This window comes from Pinus tabuliformis, chromosome Q (assembly GCF_031772625.1).
Source record: "Pinus tabuliformis cultivar Carrire ecotype Pingquan chromosome Q, CPIR1, whole genome shotgun sequence".
NCBI classification, from domain to species: domain Eukaryota; kingdom Viridiplantae; phylum Streptophyta; class Pinopsida; order Pinales; family Pinaceae; genus Pinus; species Pinus tabuliformis.
In genome coordinates this window covers 964,195,653-964,218,339 of record NC_142296.1, presented here as the reverse complement: position 1 = coordinate 964,218,339, position 22,687 = coordinate 964,195,653, and the positions used below count along the sequence as shown (strand labels likewise).

The 22,687-nt window shown below is 40.0% G+C and overlaps 1 protein-coding gene across 4 annotated transcripts in view; it reads left to right on the top strand.

The window, feature by feature from the left end:
- The window catches only part of LOC149222688 (oxysterol-binding protein-related protein 1C-like), a 450,258-nt gene that overhangs the window by 406,077 nt on the left and 21,494 nt on the right, over positions 1 to 22,687 (top strand). For 2 of the 4 annotated variants that reach the window (XM_089385584.1, XM_089385580.1), the window contains one exon: positions 2,561 to 2,962. The exons of the other annotated variants lie outside the window; for them this stretch is intronic. In XM_089385584.1, coding sequence (XP_089241710.1) covers positions 2,561 to 2,728 — 168 coding nt within the window. In that variant the 3' untranslated portion in view covers positions 2,729 to 2,962. Of the gene's footprint in view, positions 1 to 2,560; positions 2,963 to 22,687 lie in introns of those variants that run through there. 4 annotated transcript variants of the gene reach the window in all.

Sequence of the window (22,687 nt, the reverse complement as noted above, 5' to 3'; positions counted from 1 at the left end):
GAAAACCTAAGGCTCTAGAACATAGTAGTGGATGGAGAGCAAGATTATATCATTTTGTTGTTTTTATTTACATTTATTTACAAGAAGACGATTGAGATGAAGACATATCACATTCCCTTTAGTGTAGCTTTGTGTTGTTTAACTATCTTTTGCTGCCTGATAGGAGCTGCATGTCACCATTAGGATAATAACATGGAACTCATGACACACTAGAGTTTATGAGTCTTTCCATGCTAGCCATATCATCTTGAGTAACACTAAGAGCTTTATCACATTTGCGTCATTTAAGGAGTGGTGTCCCTCTGATTATCTTTGGATTTGATTCTAATTTCTTAGGTCTGTCAATATGATTTAAAAATTAGCAATGGATCTATGAAGAGAGACAAAAGGGTATTTCAGGTAATGATACAATAAAGTGAACCCTAGGTATGGTGCCTGTACATGAATTGCATCCTTTCAGTGAGAGGTATCCATAATTTCTCTATCAGCGATTCAGCATACACAATGACAAAAGCAGTCTAGATCTTTCATGTAATGTGTATACTACCAGACTCGGAATCGGCAATAAATCGGTGAGGCAAAAGAGAGTAGTTTTAATCAGATTGGGGAAAAATCGGGAAAAAATCAGTGAATTAAATAAATAAAGATATACACATATTGAATTAAAAAAAAAAAAAACAACAACAACATTTTTCATTGATATTCAACAAAGCCATGTCCAGAGTCCAAATAATGCATAATATCAATAGATGTCCCAAATATCATGAATGAATAAGTATCTCATATATGTTATGAGTCCAAACATGATCCAAAGTACTAAGTCCTAATTCCTAACCAATGACTACATAGAACCAAACGCATCTGCTTCTAAAAGTTTACAAAATACTGCATACGAATCAGTTAAAACGCAGTGACTGAAATCTCTTGATTGCTGCTGAAATGATACGATAATGGTTTGCTACTAAAATCTCTGATAGAGCACATGCTGAAGCTACACTGGAGCACACTGCACACTACACCTCTATTACACTACGACTCTATTACTTTCTTGATGTATGAGTTGCAGGCTTGAGTAGTGAGAAGTAAGTTACAGACCGACCTTTAATTTTAAACGTAACTAAACCACACAGCGAAAAATGTGGGATCCCTAAAAGTTAAAACCCATGCTCGCCGAGTTGAGGGCTGAAAATCGCCTCGGTCGCCAAAATCCCAATTAGTCAATGAGTCGCGAGTCAAACTCGCCTTGACCACAAGTCAAACTCGGTCAACGCGAGTTTGACTCACCTAGAGTTGAATCGGATTGTTTGAGGGAAGAGCAGAGTTTGACTCATGATTAATCGTGAGTGATCGGAGATTCATGTTTCACTGATACTAAGATACTATGTTTTCTATTTTATGTATGCACATATCTATCCGACCTATCTATCCCTACATAGCTACCCATATTGTCATAAACAAGTTATCGCACATCTTGAGTTGACTTGAAATATGCTAGCAATTTCATTTTAAGTAATGCCAAAGAGTTTATTCGCATTTGCAACACCATAGAGTGATGTGCCCCTGAATATCCCGGCATTTGATTCTATGATGAAGGGAGACAGAAAGGGCATTTCAGGGAATGATACAATAAGGTGAACCCTAGGTACAGTGCATGCACATGAATTGCATCCTTTCAATATTAGGTGTCGATTAATTTTCTCTCATCGTGCAGTGTATGGTAAAATCTGTATAGAACTTTCATTTAATGTATATGTTATCTAAGATATTGTTTCTGATATCATACATAAACACATATCTATCCAACTACCTAGAGATCTATCTATCCCTACATAGTTAACTACACTCCCCAATATATCTGAGACTATTTGTCATGCATCTAGAGTCGTCTTGAAGTTCCCCAAATGCTGTTTAACCACCAATTTTTTTCAATATTTTAACAGTTTGGTCTTTTGGGTTAGAATTTTCTAAGGAAGTTTTACTTATAATTACGTAGAAATTGCAGTAAAAAAATATGACATTTCAAAAAGTGTTTTGCACTGTTTGTCACATATATACTTATATCTCATTTATAAGATATGAGAATATTAAGTATGTAGATAGTTGAAGGTAGTGATATGTTCCCTGTTGAGAATGACATGGTCTCGAGATATATGACAAGCTGAGCCAATTTGTTTGTGTTAATAGTAAAAATGGGTAGGCAGTTGGCTAGTCTGAAATTATTTGCAGATGGACTAGAACAAGTTAGAAAGATATCTGGAGGACCTACAGGATGGTTTTCCTCTAAACTAATCTTGAGATAATTGTAAATGTAGTGACAAGAAGTAAAGCTTATTTTCGAATATTTTACCGTTTTTACTGAGTAGACTATTTAGTGATGTGATTTATCAAATAATTAGAAGACAACTTTATTCTTTCGGGGCTCCTTAAAATTTGTTTTTCCTATAATGGTATTTGCAACAAAGGCATGGTGGTGGGTGAAAAGATAGGTAATGATATGGAAGAAAATAATGTGAAATATCTTCAACATAGTGTATGTTCTGAAATTGTCACATCCATGCAGGCTTACAAACTGCAAGAGAAGGGATGGAAACCCCGTTGGTTCAGAAGGGAGAATGACCAAAGCACTTACAAGTATTCTGGTGGTTACTGGGAAGCTAGAGAAAATGCTTGTTGGGAAGGATGTCCTGACATATTTGGACCAAGTATCCCAGAGACAACTGATGAATAGTCTTTTCATATGCCTATTTCCTATTTTAACACTTTGATATTATTGATTAATATGATTATTTGTATCATTCCAATAGTCATTCATTTAAAGATGTGATCAACTTTTGTCTTAAAATTTCTTTTAATGGGAAAGGGTGAAAATAAAACAATTGTTATATGAATATCTTATCATTTATAGTCTCCGACTGTAAACAAGTTATTCATAATAATATGATTCACATCTTTTTGAGGTCAACTTGTTCCATTCTCTGGACTTTTTGTTTGTCACATGCATCTTATGGTTGTCTAGATAACGGAGCTCCACAAATTCTTTGCTAGAGAAAGGGTATAAATTAGAATTTTCTGTTCAACTTATTCTAGGCTCTGCTGATTGGGTAGCCAATTTTGCTACGTGTGTGCCTTTTGAAATTTGAAGTTTATGGGACTAATCATTACAAGTATATTAACCTGTAGCGCGTTACTCTACAATGCACATAACTCTTGGATGGCGTCTCTCTAAATCTTGTATAATGAAGTTGTATGAGTATTATGTCAGGAGGATGAGCTGCTACAGATACAGCTGTTGAATTCCATTTTGGGTGCCCTGATTACCTATTCATACTATGCTATGCAGTGTTGTTTGTCCAGATCTAAGTTGCATGCTACAGTGAAATGGGTATACATTTCTAAAACGGAAATGCACTGGAAACATCACCCCCCAAAAATTTGGAAACTGGGAAACGTTATATATATATATATATATATATATAGATTTCACATTGTATTGAATTTAGAAAGAAATCACTATGAATAAATGAGCAAGAGCATTTAAATGACAAACAATGTTCCACCATCGCTATTATTGAGATCTTCATCATTAGTATCACTTTTTTCCTCTATCTCAATCCTCTAGGGACATTAGTGAACACCACCAAATTTTAATGAATCTACCTAATCCATGCTTTAAAAATATGGGATGAAAAGCTTAACATGTCTATTCAATGAATTTGGTTTGAGTGAAGGGTACCTTTTCACTGAGGACACAACAGAGAAGTCTAACAAGAAATATCACTAACATTAAGATACATAAAGAACTTGTTGCTCTTGAATAAGTGCCAGTTCCAAGTTAGTTTATGTAGCAACGGACATGTGTTCTAGTCTCAGATGATGCCTAAGAGGCTAAGGAAATCAAGATCTCCAAAACCCAGAAAATGTTTCGAGAAAAAAAACTTGGAGATGCCTTAATTGAATTAATTAGCCATAATCTAATTATTTCCCAAGCCTAACTTAGGAAATGTGGTTAATTAAACTTAATTAATTGAGGAAGTTCGATTTTTCTCTAGAGATTTCCATGGATGAAGTCAAGATGCTCTTAGCCATCGATTGAGATGTAATCGTGGTCGTTGAGACTCCAACGAGAGATTATAAGAGCAGGTTGAAGGGCTTGGAGATGGCATCAATTATGAGTTGAAAAGTTCAAATGCCCAGTTGTAGGTATTCAGCAAAGGGCGCAGTTGAAGCTAGGGAAAGCATCAGAGAAAGGGAGTAGCAGAGATTTCGGAGGAAGATTTCCTTAGTATTTCCAGTGTCCAAGGGATAGAAAGAGGAGGTAGAGTTTTCTGCAGAGGAGGCTGAATACAACAGTGCAAGTCAGCCATATTCCGAGTGCGAGTTGCCAAAGGAAGCCACGTTTCAGTTCCCAGTTGTCAAATTAGTGTCTCGGAGGTAGAGCCATTTGGTTTCAGAGACAGAGGTAGGCAAGACGACTCACTTGGAGGCAGTTCCGGGACTATACAAATTTCTCTTGAGCAACAATGCACATTTCCCAGAGGCAGTGCAAATACCCTGGGAGAGTGCCAATGGCTGGGAGAGGGCCAAAATAGTTCTAGAGGGAGATAAGATTGTCTTCCAGTTATTTTTCTAGTGGATTTTCGGAGGTTTGCCAGTTGGGTGACCAGTTGTAATATCTCTCAAATTGCTGCATAATAATAAAACCCTCAATATGCTATGTTGGGTTTCCCTTCGAGGTCTTTCCAGGGAGAATTGTCTAAAAACAATTGTGTAATTTTTTTGTGTTTGCATCTATTTCTCAGTTTCTTATTTTATATTTCTGCAGTTTTTTTATTGTGAAGAATGCAATAGTGAATTTATCGTTATTTTCCATTAGTAAATTACAAAAGGCAAATAAATTGCTAATAGTTGGAAGATAAATCTCCAGTTAATTGCATTCAAGGAATTTTCACAGCAGAAGATCAGATCAGAGAAGCTATAGGCAAAAGAAAGTGAGATCTGTGTAGATTCAGAGGGAGGTTTGAAGCACAATTTCCAAATCTGCACAAGCCAACTAGGCAGTGCATTTTGCATGGAGGCAAAAATTTGATTCCAGCCTAGGTTGGAGGAAAAGTTTGATTTTCCTTACAACAATAGCAGTAGGATTTCCGGAAAGGGTTTCTAGAGAGAAGATAAGTGATTTGTAGAGCAGATCTAGCACAATGATTTTGTAGCATTAGAACAGCGCAGGGCAAGGAAGAGAAAAACACACAAAGGGAATTTCCAGTAAAATTCTCTGAGGGTTTCAGTTTTCTAGTTGCAGGAAAGGAGGTTGTAATTTCCAGCAGAAGAAGGCCATAGTAGGCAAAGCAATTTTCCAATCCATTCAGTGGGTATTTCAGGGTCAACAATGTGTGTGCTAGTGCCGGAAAATGACATCCAGAGGTAAAGCGAGTTGCCCAGAGGTGAAGAACCAAGTAGTGGAAGTTCAGGGAAGGACACCAGGGGGAAGTGTGAATTTTCCTGTAGCAGATTTGCACATTCCAGGAGGAGTGCGAGTAGCAGGAGAAGGTCAAGTTAATTAGCTGGAAGGAGAAGGATATTTCTTAGTTTATTTCTATAGTATTTTAGTTTCCCAAGGATGGTCACAACAGGGCTTAGATATTACGACAAGTTGGATAGAGCCTCCAACTTTGGCGACTAGAAGGCTGGGATGCAATTCCTATCGGATGAGCATGGTTTGAAGGAGTTTGTAACAACAGTTGTAGTTGAACCAACAAATCCTATCTAGTTACATGAATACAGGAAGGATATGGCCAAAGCCAAGAAGATGGTCATAGATGGAGTTTGATATCATATATTCCTACATATTGCAAAGAAGACTACAACAAAAGACATGTGGGATGCCATCATGAAGTTGTACTAGGATCCATTTGAGAATCGTAAAATGATTCTTAAGAAGAAGCTAAGAACAATCAAGATGCAAAAGGGCGAGAAAGTTACATCCTATCTCACTAGTATTCAGGGTGTCAAAGGTGAACTTGCAGCTGTTGGAAAGAAACCATCAGATAGTGAGCTGGTGTGCACAACACTCAATGGATTTTCCGAGTGGCGTACATTCGTCGAAGTGATTTATGGGCAAGACACACTTTCTAGTTGGGAGCTCCTATGGAGTGACTTCACTCTGGAGGAGTGTAAAAAATCACTACTGTAATTTTTATTGTAGCAACTCGAATTAATTCTTCTAACGGTAAAATTAATTATGCAGTTTATTGTTACAACAACAACGAATTAATCACATTGCAATATTCACAAATAAAAATACCTTGGAAATAAAAATGCTAGCACACATAAAAATTATAACACCATTATTTTTGGACAATTGTCCCTGGAAAAACCCAATGTGGGAAAACTGATGCAGCAGTGAGGGTTTTTATTATTATGTAGCAACATAATTTCTTAATACAATAAAATGTCGCAAAACTGGCGATTCTACCCAAGAGAAATATTGGCAAAGATATACTGAGGGATTTTACCCTCTCCCTAATAAGCAATCCTAACACCTGATTTCCTTTGAAAAGCAAGTTGTCCACCCAGCTGTGTCACCCTAGCACGGACCCTCTCACACTTAGCCTGAAACTCCTGCAAATCAAGTCATCCTACTTATTGTTGTCTGGTAAACTATCTCTCCGTCGCACTAGAAAATATTCCCGGTCTCTGAAACTGAAAAATGAGCTTCTCCTCAGTTGAATCGAGTTACTCAATTGAGGCTCTACACAACCTCCTGGAGAATAATTTCAGCCTCCTCTTTCTGACTCACGGAACTGGAATCTCTTTCGAATTACTACTCTATTGCCCCTCTGCCACTTGCTACTCGAACTACTAGATCGATTTCTCCTGCTGAATCACTTGCATTGGAAAACTGAACTGCCTAGATCACTAAGTATCTGCACTGGTGTATCCTCCATCTACCCATCAACCTCTTCTTATAATCTCCAGTTGGGACTCCAATGACCAAGATTAAATCCTAATCAATGGCTGAGATTATTTCTTAGTCAATCTATGTGAGTTTCTAGATGTTTCACACCTTTCTCAATTAATTCCTATTAATTAACCACTTTTCCTAAGTTAGACTTGGGAAAATTTTAATTATGGTCAATTAATTTAATTTAGCCATCTCTAGGTGGAATTTCCAGAAACAATTTCTGGGTTTTGGAGAACGCCTGTGTTTTAGCCTCTCCACAAAGTCTCGAGACTAGAACACCATATAATGCTACAAAAATAACACTCCCTCTTAGCGAGGAAGGTGTTCTAGTGCGGAACTGCTCCACCACCCTATCTCCATATCATCCTCCATACGTTGCTAATGTCTGGTCACTGTGACTGCTTGTCACTATCCACTAACCACTGTGCAACTCTGATGCTGCATCTGTGTTGCCACTGACACTGCTATACTGTTGCCAACTCTGCATCTGCACTGCAACTCCCTCTCAATTGTTGTTGATGCTATTGTAACCACTGCAACTGAGAGGCATACTCTATCTGTGCTACTGAAACAGATGCCCCCCCATACCCATTTGTTCTCTGAAATAGACAAACTCAGCTTTACCTAGAGCTTTCGTGAGTATATCTGCAACCTGCTCATCTTTGGAAAAATTGTAGTTGGACCGCTCCACGCTGCACACAATCAGTGATGAAATGACACTAAATGTCGATGTGTTTCGACCTGTCATGAAACACTGGATTCTTAGAGAGCTTGATGTAACTTTGATTATCACAGTAGACATTGGCACCTCCATCCTCTACCTGAACATTCTTACTAGCACAACTCAGTGCAACTGACTTTTGCTTCTTGTTGCACCAAGAAACCATCCATGATCCAACACTAAAGCAGTACCTTGAGGTATTTTTCTTGTCCATTGAACTTCCTGCCCAATTTGCATTTGTGAACCCACATAATCTAATGTCATCCCCTCAGGTTTATTTCAACTCATACTCTATCGTGTCGCGTACATACCTCAAAATGTGTGTTGTTTCTTCCCAATGCACCCTCTTTGATTCCACCATAAACTGACTGAGGGTATTGACCGCGGAGCAGATATCTGGCCTAGTGTTCACCAAATACATGAGAGAACCAATGAGCTATCTATACAAGGTGGGGTCAACATCCTCGTCATCTGCTACACCTATCTTCTTCCAGTGGGTGATCATGGGCGTAGACATGGGTCTACAATCCTGCATTTTGAATCTCTTCAGAAGATCTGTAGCATATCTCCCTTGATCAAGGAATATTTACCCGTCCTTCTGCCACACTTCCAATCCTAGGAAATAGCGCATCAACCCCAAATCCTTCATATCAAACTTTGTTGCTAGGTTCCTCTTGCAGTCCTCTATGAGCCATGATGACCTTATCAGGAAGAGATCATCCACATACAATACTAGGATGAGTGCCTCATCCTCTACCATCAAATAGTAAAGGTTGGGCTCTGTGTCACTCTTGACGAATCCCATCTGCTGCAAGTAGCTATTAATCCAACCATACCATTCCCTGGGAGTCTGCTTGAGTCTATATAGAAATTTCTTCAGTCTACACACGTGTGCGCCTCTCATGAGTCTCAAAGCCCTCTGGTTGTTCTATCTATAACTCCTCTTCTATTGCCCCATTCAAGAACGTTGTCTTGACATCCATTTGGTGAATCTGCGACCCCGTTTGAGTTGCTAGGGATATAACTGATCGAATAGAAGTGTATTTGGCAATTGGGAATTGGGTTGAAGGTATCTTCATAACCTATCCATTATTTCTGCGCATACCACTTTGCCACGAATCTAGCCTTGTACTTCTCCAAGATATCATCTATACCGTACTTGATCTTGTAGATCCAAGAAGAACCTACAATTGACTTGTCCTCAAGCCTCGACACTACCTCCCAAACATCATTTGTCATGATAGAGTTGTACTCCTTAACCATGGCATCTACCCACACCTGATGTGGTGTGGCCTTTTGAAAGTTGGAAGGTTCTGCAACCTGAGCCACTAATGCTTGGTACTTTTCAGACTGTCTGTGTTCTCTCTTGTTCATCTTAGGAGCTCCAATGAACTCCTCTACATTTCTCAATGTCTAACGAGCTTTTGTGTTGGTTCGACCACTAGTAGTGGGAGGCTCAATCAGCTCCTCATCCTACCTATGTTGCTCCATCTGCTGTGATCTCACTACATCTCCTGCACCTGAGGAAATGCTAGTACTAGTCACTATATTGGATCACTGTGACTGTCCCATTGGTGGTCCCACTGGCTGCCCCTGTTGTTGGACCAATGGAGCTTTAGCGAGTTGATTTTGGTCACCTTAAGGCATCTCACGAGATCTCTTGAAACCTCGGTCCTCCATGAACTTTACGTCCCATCTCACTACAATCTTCCTATTGCTATGAATTTAGATCTTGTATGCCTTTGAGGTTTCGCTATACCTAATGAGGAACCCCTTCTCTGCAGTCTAATCCAATTTGGTGCGCTTCTCATCTAGCACATGGTAATAAGCAATGTTGTCGAAGATCCTGAAGTGACTAACATCTTGCTTCTTCCATGTGAAGACCCCTTCTGGTGTTTTCTTCCCCAATGCTCTACGAGGATTCCTATTATGAATATACACTATTGTGTTACATGCTTCTTCCCACAATAACTTGGGCAAATCTTGGTCATATAACATTGTTTTTTCAACCCCAACTATAGTTTTTCTTTTTTGCGCTCCACTACCCCATTCTGTTGTGGATTGTATGGAGTTGTCCACTCTCTTCTGGTGCCTTCCTTTGCACAAAAATCTGTTAAGTCTATATCAATATATTGTCCACCATTATCTAAGCAAAGCACCTTGTTAAAATTGGCAACTAGGGGCAAATTCCATGTGGGTCTTCTTATTTGTGGCAGCGGATATATTTCTTGGATTTCTATCGTCGAGAGGTGTAGGATTGATCTAAAGATCATTTGATTTCGACATGTATTCATGGAGATATGAATTTATTTATGTTATGTGACAATTCGTCAAGGTCGACGAGCAACCAAATTACCCCAACCTATCCTCAACGTTTTATTATAAATAGAAGAGGACTTCAAATCATTTGCAACACACACCTCTTGTGATTTCTCTCTCTCCACTTGTTTGGTTTTGGTGGAAGGAGAGATCTAGAGGAGAATACGCTATCCTATAGGGTGATCTAGCCATGCCCTAGCTGCAGTCAAAGAAGGCATAGCCGTAGTCTGGTAGGAGCCCAAGTGTCCTAGCCGTAGGTCAATCAACAACCCTAATCTACACAGTCAAGGAGGCTTCTATAACGCAATAAGGAAAGGCTTTAACGTTGTCAAAGAAAGCCCTAAAAGAGCCCTAACCGCAGGCCTAGAAGAGACCTTAATCCATTGTTTCAGGATGCCCTAAAAGAGATCTAGCTGCAGTCCTAGGAGGAGACATTTAATCCGCTGTCTAAGTAGGACTATTTCTACCCTAGCCGCAGTCCTAAAGGGTGATCTAAGTCGCAGTTGGGGAGACCTTAACTAGTTGCATGTGAAGGCCTAAATTGTTGTTCAAAGAGGCCTAACCACAGTCTTGGATTCCTCTCGTCGAGAGGTGTAGGATTGATCTAAAAATCATCTGATTCCAACATGTATTCATGGAGATATTAATTTATTTGTGTTATGTGACAATTCGTTAAGGTCGGCAAGCAACCAAATTACCCCAACCTATCCTCAACGTTTTATTTTAAATAGAAGAGGACTTCAAGTCATTTGGGACACACACATCTCTTGTGATCTCTCTCTCCACTTGTTTGGGTTTTGGTGGAAGGAGAGATCTAGAGGAGAATACATTGTCCTAGAGGGTGATCTAGCCATGCCCTAGCTGCAGTCAAAGAAGGCATAGCCTCACTCTGGTAGGAGCCCAAGTGCCCTAGCCGTAGGTTAATCAACAACCCTAATCTACGCAGTCAAGGAGGCTTCTATAACGCAGCAAGGAGAGGCTTTAACGCTGTCAAAGAAAGCCCTAAAAGAACCCTAACCACAGGTCTGGAAGAGACCTTAATCCACTGTTTTAGGATGCCCTAAAAGAGACCTAGCCGCAGTCCTAGGAGGAGACATTTAATCTGCTGTCTAAGTAGGACTATTTCTACCCTAGCTGCAGTCCTAAAGGGTGATCTAAGTCACAGTTGGAGAGAACTTAACCCGCTGCATGTGAAGGCCTAAATTGTTGTTCAAAGAGGCCCTTATACATTGTACTAAGGTGCCCTAAATCTACAATCTATTGAGCCCTAATTCGCAACTAGAGGGTGATCCTTTTCTGCAGCATCTAGACCTTAATACGCAGCTACAAGAGGATTGTCAAAGGCAGTTCTAATAGCCGTCATAAGAAGACTTAGTTGTTGTCAAGAAGGAGGCCTTACACAGTCACCTAGCCGTTGTCATAATGGATAATGCCACGTTGTTGTAGGAGACAACGTGGCCTTTTCAGTATTATTTGGGTATGTTCAAGTTGTTCGATATGATGGGAAAAAGTATCCACAATAGGGAGGAGCTAGGGCTTGCATAAGGGTTGTTTGGATCATTGTTTGGAGAGACTATTGCTATAGTCCTATGCTGTGCTAGGTTGCAAGCCATAGCCAACAATTGAAGGTCTCTAAATGTTGCGTTAAGAAAGATAACAACCTTGTAAGGGAACGTGTGGTTGGATGGACTGTATGGAGGTTAGCCGTTGTATATAGGTGGACTGCGGGGGTATTTAGGGTGATGAAGCACACTGAGTTTGTGCCTTAACCAATGATCATGTTTGCCAAGATATGCTTCAGTCCTTACAGCATATACAAGTTTCCAGATGGGCAACCTTGACATGATCAGTGAAGCAGCAAAGGAAGGAGAGTCCTATGAAAGGAAAGCTTCAGTATTTTGGGTAATTGGTTGAGTTGTTCTATGCCTATCATCTGCTGTATATCTTTAGTACCAGAATTCCATCCTCATTATGTCATCTTCTTGGTGAAGATCTCTGATGTCTAATCTCCTATTTTGGCAAGTGAAGTATTGATTTCAAATGTATTTGTACTATCTCTCTCTGCTGAACTATTGAAGAATATAAGAAGAATTGATCAAGGGTTTCCCCACATTGGGGTTTGTCCCTAGCTGGTGCCACATCTTGTGTCCTCTTGTCTTGGCTTGTCTTATGTTGCTCATGTTTATGCTCTATCTGCACTTTACTATCATGCTAATGTGATTGCTAATCTGAATATTGTCATTGGGCTAATATGAAAAATTGAAGTAAATTGCTCTAAGCACAGAACATACCTAAAATTAACATGGTATCAGAGCTGAGATGAAGACAAAGCCCAAGCAAGAGTGAAAGAGCAATCACTGAAGACAGTTGGACAAGGTCAAAGGCTCAATGGGTTCCTCATCCCACTTCCTGAGAGAAAGAAGTGCTGGATTACGTGAAGGGTAAAATCCCCGAGCCTCCATCAAATGCACCAACTGCTCCAAAGAACAAATACACGAAGGGTGAAGTCGAAGCAAAGAAGATTATCAGAGATTCCATTGACAGGGCATTTGGTGGCCTACCTAAAGGTCACTTCAATGGAAAGTGCGGATCTAAGGGTGGAAGGAAGGGCAGATGTCTTGCTTGCAATAAGTCTGGCCACTATGTGAGGGAATGTCCAAATAGAAGGGACACATCACATGATGATGATCACAATCATTCCAAGGGCATCTTCAATGATCGGAGGAATGACAAGTACAATGGCAAAGGAAAAAGGAATGCGGGACATCAAGGAAATGGTTAACCCTCCAAGAAAGGAAGGAACTCCAGGTAGAAGAATCAAATGTTGTTTCTAATAAGAAAAAGGAGTATTATCTTATATCAGCCCTCTACACTGCCTCTCCTCCGGACTTTTTGGGAAATTGGCTTATTGATAGTGGTGCTTCAAGGCACTTCACCGAATATGATAGAGAAGGAAACAAACTTGGAGATTATTTTTGGAGACGATGCCACGCATCCCGTAAAGGGTATAGGGAATGATACTCTTCAATTGGATCAGGGTAACCCGATTCATTTACAAGAAGTTCTTTATGCACTTGATCTCAAGAAGAACCTAGTGTCCATTTCGGCAATGGAAGACATAGGTTACAAGGTGGCATTCATCAATGGAAAGGTACGTGCTTGGAAAAGGAATTTAAAGATGCTTTTACTCTTGGGTTTAGGGTTGGAAATTTGTATTAAGTTGCAAGAAGTCCATTGGGGACCATGACGGGTGACTCATCTCTTCAATGGCACCAGAGGTCTGCCCATCTTCATTGTAAGTCCCTACCCGATGTGAGACAGACGGTGACAGGGATGCCTAAATTCAAAGAAGAGCATGAAGGTACATGTCTGAGATGTACCGAAGAAAATATTACAATGGGACCATTCCCCTCATGTAATAACAAGACCACAAATGTGAAACAACTCAAGGGGTTTGAGATTCATGATTGAGAATCTCTTGTATGTAGGTTGAAGAAAGCTCTCTATGATTTAAAGCAAGCACCCCGGGCTTGGTATGAGAGGATTGACAACCATCTGATGAAGTAAGATTCACTAGGAGTGAAGCCGATCCAAACCATTGCTTTAAGGTTGTGGATGATAAACCTCTCATACTGGTACCTTATGAGGACAACCTCTTTCTGACAGTTACAAACCCTCTCATTTGGAAAAAGTAAGAGGGAGATGGATTTCGAATTTGGAATGATGGACTACAAGCCCGTGACTAACCCGATGGAGCTTAACTTTAAGAAGTTATGTGATAGTGTTGCTAGACCTGATTTGGGAAATGCCTCTCAGTTTCATCTACCCATAGTAGCATTGATGTTCTTGGTGAACTCCCGTCCAGAATTTTTTTGTTGCAGTTATCATGCTGAGCCAACATATGGTTTAGCCTTATTACCCACATTGGATTGATGCCAAGAATATTCTGAGATATCTTTGGGGCACAATCGTTCATGGACTGAGATACACTGCTAGAGTTGTGAGGCTACATTATTATTCAGATGTTGATTGGGCAAGCAGTGTGGAGGATCGCGAAAGCACTTATGAGTGATGTTTCTCTTTGGGTTCTGCCTGGATATCCTGGATGAGCAGGAAGCAGAAGTTGGTTGCTTTGAGCACTACTGAGGCCGATACATAGCTGCGAGTAAGGTCTCGTGTGAAGCTGTCTGGTTGAGGAAGCTTTTCAGTGAGATGTTTGGACATGTGTTGGATACCACCGTGATCCTCTGTGACAACCAGAGTGGGATTTGATTAGGAATCTTGTGTTCTATGATCACTCCAAGCATATAGACATCAAGTAGCACTTTATCTGGGATATGGTACAATGAGGAGCAATAAAGCTCCATCACATTAGGACTGATGTACAGGTCGCCAATATTTAGATGAAGCCCCTGGGAAAGATCAAATTCTTGACTTTCCAAGAACGACTAGGAGTCGTGGAGAGACCCTCTCCTAAGGGTCCTATATGATATATCGAGCTCTGGGAGCTCTAGGGGGCATGGGATACTTCTTGGAGCCATGAGAAACCATAGGGTGAGTGGTTCAGCCTTCCCCTAGTGGTTTGCTATGTAGGCATGATGAGTGGTTCATCCTTCTCCTGCTGGGACACAATCATATGGTGAGTGGTTCAACCTTCCCCTAGTGATTTGTTATGTACAGGGTGAGTGGTTCAGCCTTCCCCTGGGATACCCCATGGCGACATGTAGGAAGGATGAGTGGTTTATCCTTCTCCTACTGAGACATCCTACCCATGCAGTCTGGGACTCATGGGAAGTACCTCTCATCTGGCCAATGAGTAGGGAAATGAGGATAGGGACCACAGTACTACCGATGGACGCATCATGTACTACCATACTCCCTATGCTAGGATGATATTGATCTGGGATCAATTGGACCTGAATTCGGGTTAGTAAGAGTGGTATGAGATACTCTCTTTATTTGGCACTGATTTCGGATCAGTAAGAGTGGTATGAGACTCTCTTTATTTGGCACTGATTTTGGATCAATAAGAGTGATATGAGACACTCTCTTTATATGGGACTGACTTCGGGTCAGTAGAGAATGGTATGATACATTCTTGATCACTTCTTCTTCTTCATAGTTCAGCAGAGCATAGGAATTCAGTGCAGGGCACTACATTGATGGCAGAGATGGTATGGACTGACAGATAGATTACTTGATGGAGTTCTCCCTAGTTGAGAGGGAGTGTTAAAATTGGCAACTAGGGCCAAAATCCATGTGGGTCTTCTTATTTATGACAACTGATATTTTTCTTGGATTCCTCTCGTTGAGAGGTGTAGGATTGATCTAAAGATCATCTGATTCTGACATGTATTCATGGAGATATGAATTTATTTGTGCTATGTGACAATTCGTCAAGGTTGGCCAACAACCAAATTACCCCAACCTATCCTCAACGTTTAATTATAAATAGAAGAGGACGTCAAGTCATTTGGGACACACACATCTCTTGTGATCTCTCTCACCACTTGTTTGGGTTTCGGTGGAAGGAGAGATCTAGAGGAGAATATGTTGTCCTAGAGGGTGCTCTAGCCATGCCCTAACTGCAGTCAAAGAAGGCATAGCCATAGTCTGGTAGGAGCCCAAGTACCCTAGCCACAGGTCAATCAACAACCCTAATCTACGCAGTGAAGGAGGCTTCTATAACGCTGCAAGGAGAGCCTTTAACACTGTCAAAGAAAGCCCTAAAGAGCCCTAACCGCAGGTCTAGAAGAGACCTTAATCCGTTGTTTCAGGATGCCCTAAAAGATACCTAGTCGCAGTCCTAGGAGGAGACATTTAATCCATTGTCTAAGTAGGACTATTGTTGCCCTAGCCACGGTCCTAAAGGGTGATCTAAGTCGCAGTTGTAGAGGCCTTAACCAGTTGCATGTGAAGGCCTACATTACTGTTCAAAGAGGTCCTTATACATTGTACTAAGGTGCCCTAAATCTGTAGTCTACTGAGCCCTAATTCACAGCTAGAGGGTGATCCTTTTCCGTAGCATCTAGACCCTAATACACATCTACAGGAGGATGGTCAAAGGCAGTTATAACATCTGTCATAAGAAGGCTTAGTTGATGTCCAGAAGGAGGCCTTAGATAGTCACCTACCCGCTGACATAATGGATAATGCCACATTGTTGTAGGTGATAGCGTGGCCATTTCAGTACTGTTTGGGTATGTTCAAGTTGTTCGATATGTTGGGTAGAAGTATCCACAATAGGGAGGAGCTAGGGGTTGCTATATAAGGGTTGTTTGGATCATTGTTTGGAGAGACTATTACTATAGTCCTCTGCTAGGCTAGGCCGCAGGCCATAGCCAATAGTTGAATGTCCCTAAGTGTTTTGTTCAGAAATATAGCAGTGTTGTAAGGAAGCGTGTGTATGGATGGATTATATGGAGGTTAGCCACTATATATAGGTGGACTGTGGGGGTGTTTAGGATGTTGAAGCACACTGAGTTTGTGCCCTAACCATTGATCAGGGTTGACAAGATATGCTTCAATCCTTACAACATATACAAGTTGCCAGATGGGCAGATTTGACATGATCAGTGAAGCAGCAAAGGAAGGAGAGTCTTATGGAAGGAAAGCTTCAATATTTTGGGTAATTGGTTGAGTTGTTCTATGCCTATCATTTGCCGCATATCTTTAGTACTAGAATTCCATCCTCATTGTGTCATTTTCTTCGTGGAGATCTCTGATGTCTAATCTCATGTTTTGGCAAGTCAAGTATTTACTTCAAATGTATTAGTATTGTCTCTCTCTACTGAACTATTGAAGAATGTAAGAAGAATTAATCAAGGGTTTCCCCACATTGGGGTTTGTCCCTGGCTGGTGCCACATCTTGTGTCCTCTTATCTTCGCTTGTCTTCTGCTGGTCATGTTTATGTTCTATCTGCACTTTACTATCATGTTGCTGTGATTTCTAATCTGAATATTGTCATTGGGCTAATATGAAAAATTGAAGTAAATTGCTCTAAGCATAAAACATACCTAAAATTAACACACCTTGATCTTCTTCCCTATCGTATTCTCCACGAGAACATTAAACTCCCTGAAACGATCAAAGACCTCATCTTTGGTCTTCAAGAAGTAGATCCAAGTTTTCCTGGAATGGTCATCAATAAAGGTGACGAAGTATTCGGCCCCATTGAGATATATAGTGAACATCGGGCCACAAATCTCTGAGTGTACAAGTCCTAACATGCCATCTGCTCCGTTGTGACTTTGTGGGAATGTTGTCTTAGCATATTTCCCAAGCACACACCCTCTACACACATTATCGTGTTCCGTGCCAAGTGTTGGAACCCCTGTTACTGTCTCCCTAAGCATCTTGAGTGCTTCGTGGTGTAAATTTCCCATTCTCCTATGTCGTACCTCATTCAGTTCCTTCCCGCTGCTACTGTCAGTGCCTATTAGTGCCATTGGAGAGTCGAGTTGCAACTTGTACAGCCTATGGCTTTGAACTCCAATCTTTCTCACCCTCTTCCAGCTTAGGTGTTTGACAAACACCTTCTTCCCTACGAAGTGGACGTCATATCCCTTATATAGTAGCTGAGATACTGAAATTAGGTTCATACCTAATCCTGGCACATGCAGTACATCTATAGCGCTAGTGCTTGTTCTTAACTCCCTCTGAGAATTGATAGTACCTATCCCCACTAGAGTACATTTCGTTCTGTTTCCCATCATAATCTGGAAGTCCATCTACTCATTGTAGCTAGAGAAATATTCTCTAACCACTATGATGTAGGAGCATTCAGCCCAAGGAAAATCGATGTAAATAGTAGACATAGGGTGTCATGCATTTTAGGAAATAGTTTTCCTAAGTTCCAAGTCAAAGTAAAATTTAGGCCTTTAAGTGCGATTTAATTAGATAGTGGGAGAATATGTAAATGATCTCAAAATAAATAAACGAGAACATGACTAGTAGAAGTCAAATCCAACTCTCTAGGAGCAAGAGAGAATTTTTAGGCATTAAATGGAGAATAGATGTGGACCATTGAGCAAAACAGAGGGCTTTTCTGTTTTAAAACAGAGGAAAAGACAGAAGGGATAAAGTCTCGAGGAGACTTATTTATCTGCCACATATGTATGCATGCAGAGAGCTTTAGGGCTTTTGTTAAAGGATGGGATTAGGTCCTTCATAGTAATCCAATCCAAAGTTTCCATATAAACATATGTAAGCCTACGGGCAGAGGAAGAGACCACCAATAGTAGAATCAGGCGTCTGTGTGTGCGAGACCAAGGTGTCTCGAATGTAATCTTGCTTTTACATTAATATATATACAGAGTTATTTCTGAATGTCTCAATAGAGTGTGAATTGCGTGTTTGTGATGAATTATGAATTGAACTCGTAGGTTCTGTTACATGAGGTGTGCAGGCAGAGTTTTGCGGAACACGCAGAGGAGACATTGAGGACTGTTCGAGTAGAATAGCGAAGTGAAATTGGGCGAGATAGAAACCCATAGAGAAACGCTGAGAAGATATCGAAGGCATAATCAAAGAGAAGAGTGGGGAAGTGAATCAGAGTCGCGCAGCGAAAACAACAAGGATGGGAGCTTTTGAAGAAACTCAAGCACAGAGAGAAATTGAAGAAAACGTGAATAGTAGTCGTTAGATCTTATAGATCAACGGCTGTGATGAAATCACATCGGCGGAAGACCCTTTTAAAGTGATCGGAATGAGCCTTGGAGAATTGCGAAGAGCGAGCAACGATTAATCATGGACCATTGGATTGTGGCCAGATCAACGGTCATGATTAAATCGCATATCGACGATTGAAGGTGACAAAGGTCAACAGTATGAGTGTTGTGATATCGCCGACAGCGATAATCGGTGATCGACGTTGATAATATATCGACGTTGGTAGAGATCGGGGTTATAAGCAGACAGACTTGGAAGGAGCGGACCCGAAGGTATTTGAGAACACAAATACATAACATTTGAAGTCTAGTACATGAGTTGGCACGGGATTTCCTTTGTATTTCTCGTCTTTCCTATGTATTATGTTAAAGTGTTGTGCGAGTCTTTTAAGACTCAATATATATATTAATGTCTCTAATAACTACATATCGGAATGGAAAGGGTATTGATATACATATAAGTGGAGACGTCGATAAGCGATTGCGATAGCGATAAAGGTGGAGCATTGAAAACTGTGCAAAAGTTGTACTAAGGTAGAAAGGTAAGTTTGTGTGTATATTTCCTTTGTAATAGGAATATAGCGCGATATATATATATATATATATAACGATGGAGGGAAATGAAGAAAAGGCTTCGTTAACTCTTATGTGAAGGTTCTAAAGGTTTAATATAGTCCCGATAGAGGGTTACTGCGGGGTGATTGAAGTTCTGTTATAAAGGAATGGTATAAGAGGGCCACTTGACCATTTATAGTCGGAAGATTTAACTCCATTGTAAAGTTAAATATTTGGGACAGTTGTGGATGCATTATTGATAAATGCATACTGTGGATATGTGCGGTTTTACCCTGGAATCAGTTTGCTAAGTATGGTTTATGCCAAGTTTACCTTGCACCACACTGTCATGTGAGTTGACACTCCACTGTCTATATACCAGACACCCTGTGAAGTTGAGTCTATAAGCAAGCAAATTCGTCCTCCAACTTGAAGGACAATTCTGATGTCTCTTAAATATTAATTATGTACATGGTTTTATAGAAGAATTCGTTGAAAACAAATCTGTTTTCTTTTCCTCTTCTACCATGTTGCACACCTTTTTTCAAAGTTCCAAAGAAGCAGATATGCCAGAGATTTTTCAGGATCATATCATCAATCATCAGTTTTATTTATTCATGGTAAACCCATTCTGCAAATTTATAATGTAAATGATGTTAGTAAGACCATATATGTATGTAGCAACTTAGTTCAGCCTATTATTTTGGCAATAGTTTCATCCTAGGAGATTTTTCATCTCACTAACACATCATTGTTTCTAAACACGGGTGGTCGACAGATTTCTTTCCTCCAACTTCACTCCAAAACTAGGGTGAAATTCTTCGTCAAACTCTTAAGTGAGTCCTAACGTTCCAGTCGAATTTTATGTAAAAGTGATTTGGGAATAATTTATGCTAATTGGCTAAATTATTTTATTACAAATCACTTGGTCTACTAGATCATATTGTGTCGTAGAATTGTGTATGTAATTTGAGGGTCTAAGCCGAACGGGTATTCCCCTTTTGAGAGTTGAATTGTAAAAATCTTATGTAAAAAATATTTTAGTGCATGATCCCTCATACTTAAACACCATGGATAAAATATTAGAGGGTGAAAAAAATTATCAATCCCCTCAAGTGTCAATTAAATTTTTTTTTTTGGCAAAAATAAATAAATATCCTAAGCCAAAAATTTAATTAATTAGTGTCAAAACTAAATGTTTAAAGAAATCAAATTCTCCAAGTGGAAAAATTTGTGAGTCTTGAAAGAATTAATTTTTTGAGGTCTTCCACCAAGGTAATATTGAATATTTCAAGAAACATTAGACTCTTGGACCTTGGAGATTAAGTTAAAGACAATTTTTTGAATAAATTAGCTAAAAATAATTAATTTTGAGCTAACTGTCAGGCCAGGGTAACTCCAGGTTGAGCGGGAGAAAAGAATTGATATCTTATTCATTAACTAACTCATGTTTATATACAAAAATAAAACGGATCAGTTCATCTTCTAGATGACTGTCCAGTTCACCCATCCGTTTCGGATTAGGTGTCAACATTCCCCCCCTTAATCTGAAGGGATGTTGGTGAGTCCAAGCATCATTCTGAATCTTTCAAGCTTTTCTCTTCCAAGCGCTTTGGTGAAGATGTCTGCAATTTGCTCGTTTGTGGAACAATGACGGAGATGGATTGTTTTGGCCTCAACATGATGTCAGATCAGATGATATTTAGTATTGATGTGCTTAGTACGATCATGGAACTTTGGGTTCTTGGCCAACTTTATTGCAGATGTGTTATCAATCATGAGTGGAGTTGATTGTATTTGTTTTACTTGCAAATCTTCAAGAATTTTCCTGAGCCACACAATTTATTTCGTTGCTTCAGCTGCTGCCACATATTCTGCTTCTGCTGTGGAATCTGCTGGTACTGATTGTTTGCGTGATCTCCAGGAGACAGCTCCTGATCCAAGACTCATAGCATATTCTGAAGTAGATACCCTAGTTTCTTTGTCTCCATCGAAGTCTGAATCAGAGTATCCAATCAAGTTGAAGTCGTCCACCTGTGTATACTTGATTCCAAGGTCTTGAGTTCCCTTCAAGTACCTTAGAACTCTTTTTGCAGCAGACCAATGTCCCTCACAAGGCTTTTGCATGAACCTGGAGAGGATTCCAACAGCAAATGAAATGTCTGGTCTGGTAGTAGTGAGGTAGATGAGACTTCCTACAAGCTGTCTATACTTTGTTGCATCCTCAAATTCCTTTCCTTCAATAGATGTGAGCTTCAAGTTTTGTTCCATTGGAGTACAAAGGGGATTGCACTCTGTCATACCAAATCTGTTTAACAAATCTCCAATGTATTTCTTTTGAGAAAGAAATATGGACTTTGGATGTTGGATTACTTCAATGCCAAGATAGTAATGAACATAGCCCAAATCAGTCATTTCAAAAAAATTTCCTAATTCTTTCTTTATGGATGCAATATAGCTTTCATTGTTCCCTGTCATTAAAAGATCATCTACATATACCACAAGATATACAACTGTTTTGCCAACTTTCTTGACAAATAAAGTTGCATCATCAAGATCAAAATGTTTGAAGTTGAGTTTCAGAAGATGCTCAGTTAGTTTTTCATACCAGGCTCGTGGTGCTTGTTTGAGGCCATACAAGGACTTCACAAGTTTGCATACTTTGTGTTCATGTCTTTTCACAGCAAATCCTTCAGGCTGGGACATAAAAACATTCTCTTTTAGGTCTCCATTCAAGAATGCAGTTTTTACATCCATTTGATGGACTTTCCAACCGTTCTGAGCAGCTAGTGCAAAGAGTGTCCGGATGGTGGCCCATTTTGCTGTGGGAGCAAAAGTTTCCTCATAATCGACCCCTTCCTTCTGTGCAAAACCTTTTGCCACAAGCCTAGCTTTGTGCTTGTCAAGTGAGCCATCAGCTTTGTACTTGTTCTTGTAGACCCACTTGCAGCGAATTGGTTTGGTTCCAAATAGAGGATCAACCAGCTTCCAAGTGCCATTCTTTATGAGGGCATCATACTCCTTCTGCATCGCTTCTTTCCATTCATCATGAGAAGCAGCTTCTTTGAAGGAAGTTGGTTCAAAATCTGTAGACAAGTTCAATTCACAATCATAAGTAACATCCATATCAACAGGTGAATTAGAGTTATCTACATCACCTCCATCTTGTCGGTTTGTATTTCTGGTTCCTGTTTTTCCAATTTCATCAGGGTGAACACTTTCAAGTGTCTTTGTCAGCCACTTTGGGGGACCTTTCTGAGATGGTCCAGGCTGTTTTGTTGATTGAGTTGGGACTGAATCAAGATTAAGTCTCCCAATTCTATCAATTACATCACTTAAAGCATCATCCGTTGTTGGAGTGTCATGCAGGGGAGATTGTTCAGAAGGAGATTCCACATGTTGATCTAGTATAGGAATCCCCCCTTCAAGATGTGGAATCTGATTATCAAACTCTTGGAATG